Below are 7340 nucleotides of genomic sequence, written 5' to 3' on the forward strand. Positions count from 1 at the left end.
ATCACGTTTCTGATACATCCCCTTGCATAATGAACTTGTGGGAAAGGGACAGGTTGTCACTAAGGTGGCATCATTTGCCTTTGAAAGCCAGTCTTTGGAGGTTCTTGTGTGTGGGCTTCCTGGAGGAATTTCTGATGCATAAAGCACACTGTGTCTGAAAATCACTCTGAACTTCACTTGTGCTTGGCAGGCAGCTGTGTGGCTCAGTGATTCTGCAGTGGTTCAGCTGGCTCCAGGGGAGGGTTATTTAAGGGAACTCTTTCTCAGTTACCACTTCAGCTTACAAAGGTTCGGTTACATTGGACAGGGATGGCAGCCAGGCCTGAAATTCACTTCACTGCTGAAGCATCTCACCTGGAAATCTTGCATGTCTGCAGGGGCTAAGGAATGAAATCATGAATCTTTAAGAAAAAGCACAGCTAACGATTTCATGTAGCAGGCTGAGAATGCCTATTACAAATAGTTGCAGAAATCTGCTGTCTCTGAGTGCTCATCCAAGTGCACAGGTAAGTATTCATTTATGTAAGCTGTGAGATTTTAGGAGCAATTCCTGCTCAGTCTGCCCATGTACTCTGTATTTTCTCCTTGCCTAACAGCTCAAGTGGTGCTGTGAGATGACTTGTAGCTCGTCCTTCTCATTATAAGGGGTTTAAAATGCAGCCTCGGTTTTTGTCCCCAGTATAGCTTGCCCTGTCTCTATATTTTATACAGCTAGCATTTAATTTAACCAAAAAGCTAGTAATTCAGGGAATCACAGAAAATCTTTCACAGTTTGCAGCTGAAAACAAAGTGTCTTCATCTTTTTTAGATGAGCATTTAGTAGGCACAACTCTCTTTTATTGTCTGACAATTTTGTCATCCAGTTGCAACAAAATATCTCAGTGTGTTTACTATGATATGATATCAAACCATCTCTTGTGAGATGACTTCTTGGATCCTGTATTTTTAATGTCTGCCTTTCCATAAAATCAAGGAATGGTTAAGGTTGGAAGGGACCACTGGAGGTCATTTAGTCAGACCTTCCTACTCAAGCTCTAAAGCACATTATTCAGGGTTGTATTCAGACAGCTATTGAATATCTCTAGGGAAGGAGACCACAACCTATCTGGGCAACTTGTGTCAGTGCTCTGTCACCCTCACAGACAACTTTATACCCCATGTTCAGGTAGAACTTCCTGTGTTCCAAAAGGTCCCTCATTCTATTGCTCAGCATCACCAAGAAGAGCCTGGCTTTGTACTCTTGACTCCCTTTAGAGACTTATAGACATTGATAAGGTCCCATCTCAATCTCTCAGTCTTTTCTTCTCAAGGCTCCATAGGCCCAGGTCCTTCAGCATTTCTTCACAGGTGACATGCTGCAGTCTCCTGTCGTCTTTGTTGCCCTCCACTAGACCCACCTTGAGAGCTCCATATCTCTCTTGATGAGAAGCCCAGGCTGGACAAAGCACTCCAGGGGAGGCCTCACCAGGGCTGAGTAGAGGGGCAGGATCACCTCCCTCAACTTGCTGGCAGTGCCCTTCCTAATGCACCTCAGGGTACCGTTGGCCTTCTTGGCCACAAGGGCTCTTGGACAGCTTGCTGTCCACCAGGACCTTCAGATCCTTGTCCACAGAGCTGCTTTCCCCAGCCTTTATTGGTGCATGGGGCTCTTTCTCCCCAGATGCATTTGCCTTTGTTGAATTTCAGAGGGTTCTCCTGTTCCCACCTCTCCAACCTGTCAGGGTCCTCCTGAAGGGCTGCACACCAGAATATTGGCCGCTCCTCCCAGCTTTGTCTGTGAACTTGTTGAAGATGCATCTGCCCCTTCACTCATGTCCTTGATAAGTAAATTGAACAATACTGGGCCTGCTATTGAACCTGGAGGGATAACACTAGTGACAGGTTACCAACTAGACTGTGCCAGTGATCGCAACCCTCTGGGATCTGCCATTCAGACACTTCTCAACATACCTCACCACCCACTTGTTGAGCCTGTGCTTTCTGGGCTTGCCTATGAGGGTATCATGTGAGACAGCGTCAAAAGCCTCTGTCACCTCCTTTAAGACTTGTCCTCATTAAAGGCCACTAGTATGGGTAAATAAGTATCTTGTCTGACTGCCTATATTGTATTTTGTTGTAACCAGTTCTTGGGTGAAGTGTGTTATTTTTAAAGTAGTTTGAGATTTTCATCTGAATCATGACAGGAGAATCTTTCTGACAAATTTACCTACAACCAATACCTGCAGGATGGTGCCACAGTTATGTACTTAACTTTTAGATATGTTATGTACCTTCTCCCAGTAGCGTTTTGGATTTATATGCTGTGATGTATTTGCATGTACAGTAGAAAAGGGGCAGGAATAGAAGTTCTTATCTGAAACAGAAGAGGAAGAGAAGTAGAGAAGATTTTGGCTGTACCCTGCCATCAGGAGACAGAGTAGCCGGAGTGCAGAATAAATGGTAATTGATAGCAAAAGTGTCTTGAGTTCATAGAAACAGTGCCTCAGCTTCCAGTGTGGAATGAACACTGGGTGAGAAATCTCAAAGATGTGAGTTACTAAACGGCAAGTAGTCTTTGTCTTTGGTATATGTGTATTAGTGCTCATGTGCTAAACAAACTAGCATATCTTTTATTACCAATAACTTCTTCAAAACAAAGTTGGCGGTTTTCTTCAGCACTGAGTTTGTTTCCTTTTAGTAGAAAAGAAATAAAACTGGTTTTGAATTCTAACTTTAGCTTAAAAAAATCCTTTTGGAATTTATCAAAGTTATTGTAACTATTTGGTTTTCCTGTTTTGCAGAAATAAAGGAGGGAAACACGCCGTCTTCTACCCAACACTGAAGGTAGGTGTCACTTTTCACATCAGAGGGCTGTAAGAGGACAGAAATATTTACTTGATTTGTTGCATTATTGAGACATTTCAGAAAATGTTGAACTGAGCTGAAGCTTTTGTGAAAGAAGTTTGCCCTCATCTAAATGTTATGTAGATTGTTACGATTCAAAGCTTCAGCTGCCTGTACAAGAAGGTTGTTTTTTCCTTCTCATGCATCAAGGGGTTTTGGGATCTCTGAAGATAAACCATGTCTAAAGATAAGACACACTAGGACAAACCAGTGCTATGAGAGGATCTGTTCAAGTACACAGTTAATGTACTATCAGACACATCATTAACAGATTGTCAGACGAGAGACTAAAGAAATTTTCCCTCTCGTCAGGTTGGCTGAAAGCTTGGAGAACTTTTGTCTTTCTCTGTAAAAGGGTCCCGATTCTCCCCATCAGCCTTCATCACCATATTCTTCAGTTCTGTTTCTAGGGCATATATTTTAGTGTTTTGAAAACTTAGGCATTTGGCCTTACAGTCCTTTGGCAGGGCACGTAATTTCTGTCTACACAATAGTCTGTGATATAGCAGAATACAGAATAAAATGGTTACTTGCAGCCTTAGTTCCTAGGAAGTTATCTATAGATTTTCTCAAATTAAACTAAAGGCAGTATTTTAAGCCTCTGCTGGCTTTTCCTATTGGAAGGGAATTAATTACCTCTGTAGTGAAACTATATAATATTTACAGAGGACAGAGACATTTTTTATGGATAAACTAATGTGAAATTATCGAAGTCTCTGTTTTCCTGAACAGGGTCGTTATCTTAAGCACCATTAGTACAAGGATATTTCCCCTCATCAATCTAATTTGGTGGAAGTACCATCACATATGGGGTATTAATTACCATGTCTAACTATGTTCTTCCTAGTAGTACCTGCCTTACAGTGTTAGAAAGTTTCATTGTGAACATACCAGCAAAAAGATAATACTGTGCTGTGTGCTGTTATGCTGCCTTCTCTTTGGCCTTTGTGGAAGGATTTCACCCTAGCATTGCCAGTTCTAACCAGGTTAAGAACACTCACTCCTGTGCATTTCTTTCACTATTTCTTCTCTAACACATACTCGGCTGTGATAGCTGGTAAATGCAGGTTCCATTTTCAACAGGCTTGTATTTAAATATTCTGAGATTTGTATGCTGGGGCAAATCAAAGAGTATTGATCAAGAAGGTCAGGAAACACTGAATGTTATTACTCCATAATAAATGTGTTTCTTTCTCTTATTAATGGTGTAATTGCTGGTAGGTTGTTCGAAATTAGCTTGTTCAAAATTAGTTAAAAGCAGTAATGAACACCAGGCCCAGTGGATCTGTTAATGATGCCATGATGCTTTATTCTGTCTTCCATGGAAATTAGTTTTAAACATATCCCCAGTGTGAGTAGTTTAAACATTGCAGTGCTGCACTTCAAAGTAAGAAAACCTGAAAGCAAAAGGTTGAAAAATAAATATTTTTATTGTTTGAATTAAAAAAAAAAAAAGTGCAGAATGTAAATTGTGGCATTACTTGCCTCGTAAACCAATGGCTAAACTAACTGTAACTCAGTGGTTGAAGATAAAATACAGATATTTTTCAATATTATCTCCAAAAATCTCTTAAAAGAGAGAACTGTGTTAATGTAAATTGTGACTCTGTCCTGGGAAAAGGCAAAGGTAGGCAAGAGATCTTGATGGTATTTGACAAGTTGTTCTGATTGTCTTTAGTGATAAAGTTTTATTTTACCCCTGAGACATTTTTGGGAAAGGTTAGAATTTCTATACATTTTGAAACGATAGCCTAAATTAGAATAGTCCTTTGCATAGTTCATAAATCTGATTTATTTCTGTGGCATTTTGTCAGTTTAGCTGGTGATCTTTTATTAGGTCACTGAATTAACTGGTACGATTAAGTGTCTCTTACTGAATGATTGCTTGCTAACCAGAGAGTATTTGAACTACAGACTAGGTTTTTCAGTACTTGGTTCAAGGATAGATGTTTTCCAGAGGTCTGATAATGGCATGAAGTCATGGCAGTGTGGCGTGTCTGCTATCTCGCGTGTAATTGCTTTATTTGTCTTTGTCTTAGTCCATCCAGTTGCGCTTGGAGCTCGCAAAAGAACTGGGCACCGGAATATCCATCTGGGAACTGGGACAAGGCCTGGACTATTTTTATGACCTGCTTTAAAATGAGAGATGATCTGAGACTTTGTTTGCTTCACGGAGGGTTCCACCTTCAATAATTTGGGTATCCCAGAGAAGTGATCTTTAAAATGTTGTTTGTAATTTATATGATATCTGTATTAAATTTGCATTTTTCCCAATAAAGACCCTTTTGTGATTTGCCACATGGATGTGATTGTTGGTATCTGATAAAATTCAGAGTAAAAAAAACCACAGAAATTTTTCTGAAAGCTCTTGAATTCAGAGTCATTAAAAAGAGACCAACAAAGCTGGATGGAGTCAGAGTTGAAAATGTTTTCTGAAGTATTTTCTACAAGAAATAAAATGAGCAAGTTGATTCCGTCTGATCAGAGCTTCGGACGGAGATCTCTCAAAAAGCTGCTGGTAATAACCAAAGTAAGGAAACAAATAAATCCATCAGATTACATCCAACAAATTGATTATCTGCTGGACCCTCTGCATCTTGTTGTCTTCTGATAAGGTAAGTGAACATAAAATGTCGTGGGAGAGACCAGTTAGAAGACTTTCCCTCAAGCTAGTAGAAAATCAAGCACTGACAAGCTAAGCTGTTAGCTCTGTTTTTTCACACTGGTAAATTCCTTAAGTAGTTCAGAGTCACAGTAATCTCAATTTATGGCTTGTTTCTAAATCGGTTCTTTTACAAGAGATGCTCTGTGATTTCTCTATTCTGCTTAGCCTGCTTAGTGTCTCAGTTTACAGTGTTTAGCACTAGAGCATGATGCATTAATGGCTGGGTTGTGGGAGCTGTAACATTTCGCACTAATGATGGATTCCATGGACACGATGGATTCCACATCCCCAACAGACAGAGCCCCACAGCAGCTCTGAGAACCCCCAGGTGCTGTGAATGTGGTCAGTGTCTTTGTGCCTGAAGCTGTCATTCTTTAGCTCTACACAGTGATGCTTTTTTTCTCCATAATGCAGATTTTTTTTATGAACCCAAAAGCTGTAACGACCGATCAGTTTAAAAAAACAGGCCAAAAAAATTTTGTGTGTCCCTGCTTTGTGGTCTATAATATTGTGTTTGTAGAAATACACAGGCTTCAAAGCAATTTCTTCCAAGGAACTAAGAGATGCTGGGAATTTGATGAGGGTGTCACTGGTCACCAGCAGAGACTCAGCCAAAGAGCTCTGTGCTCCCACAGGTGGTCTTGCCACTTACAGTTGTCACAAAGATAACTGCGCTCCTCTGTTCACATCCACCCTTCCTAGTAATTAATCTCAGTGGGGAATTCATCTGCCCCTGCTGTTTTCAGAAGAATAAATCCCACTGTAATCCCCCATTGATTAAAGAACTATTGATCTTCACCTTTCTGATTTAGTTCTGGCATCTCTCGACTTCTCACACGGCGAGTATCCAGCAGGGCTCACTAATCAGGCTTCTTTCTTCCATCCCATTAGTAGTAAAATAATTTGCTACATGAATCCTTGGGTTCAATTAACTTGTGCTGTTCTGGATACCATTGCCAGAGTGACTTTAAATTGCTTTTGAACCAACTAGAAAGTTTAAGAATTAAATTCTATCACACTGGTTTTTTTTTTTACTTTCCGTAGCACTACTGAACCAGATTGTCCCAGAAGGAAATATTCCGAAGTGGAAGGCGTTGTGTTCTGAAATGGCATCCATTTTTAGATGAGCTGTTAGGTAGCTTTCAAAACTGGATGTGGGGAAGAAAATAGCATTTTATTTTAGCTTGTTGTTTCATCTCTAGAAGAGATGCAGGTAATCTATCATGTTTTTCATGTTTTTTTTTTAATATTCTATATTGATTCTTCATGAAATTCATGATTCCAGTTTGTCTGTGAGTACAGCTATGTTAGAAAGAAATGTCATTTCCACTCTTAGAGATCGAACAAATACCTCTGTGTGTCAAAAAGATCAAACTAACTCTTGCTGTATCGTGAAAGATAAATACCAAATGAGAAGTAGCAGATAAGATTTGGAGCTGTCCATGGTACGTGGGTGTTTGAGGCCAAGGATGTGGCCTTTTGTCTTTAAAAACAGGACATCTTTGTTGCTTTTGAAAAAATATTCCAAAGGAAACAAACTTGGTGTTAGCCTTCCTTGAGAAGCTCTCTGCTAAAAAAACCAAAAAAACCCACAAAACGAAACAAAACAACAACTATCTGAACCAGTCTGAAGTGGTTTCAACAGGTTTGAACAGCTCTGGACAGGTTTCAACCAGTCTGAACTGGTTTGAACAGCTCTAGACCAGTTCAAACCAGTTCAGACCAGTTCAAACTGGTTCAGACCAGTTCCAAACGGTTCAGACCGGATCGAACCGGTTCTGACCGGTTGTCG

General features: G+C 40.2%; 1 protein-coding gene across 4 annotated transcripts in view; it reads left to right on the forward strand.

The window, feature by feature from the left end:
• The window catches only part of CHID1 (chitinase domain containing 1), a 108754-nt gene extending 103571 nt beyond the window's left edge, over window positions 1-5183 (forward strand). For all 4 annotated transcript variants that reach the window (XM_027894728.1, XM_027894726.1, XM_027894725.1 and 1 more), the window contains 2 exons: window positions 2781-2823; window positions 4923-5183. In XM_027894728.1, the coding sequence (XP_027750529.1) occupies window positions 2781-2823; window positions 4923-5021 (142 nt within the window). In that variant the 3' untranslated portion in view covers window positions 5022-5183. The remainder of the gene's footprint in view (window positions 1-2780; window positions 2824-4922) is intronic.
• Window positions 5184-7340: the final 2157 nt, after the last annotated feature.

This window comes from Empidonax traillii, unplaced genomic scaffold (genome assembly GCF_003031625.1).
Source record: "Empidonax traillii isolate 1590-97213 ecotype Southwest subspecies unplaced genomic scaffold, ASM303162v1 scaffold440:size489645, whole genome shotgun sequence".
Taxonomy (NCBI): Eukaryota; Metazoa; Chordata; class Aves; order Passeriformes; family Tyrannidae; genus Empidonax; species Empidonax traillii.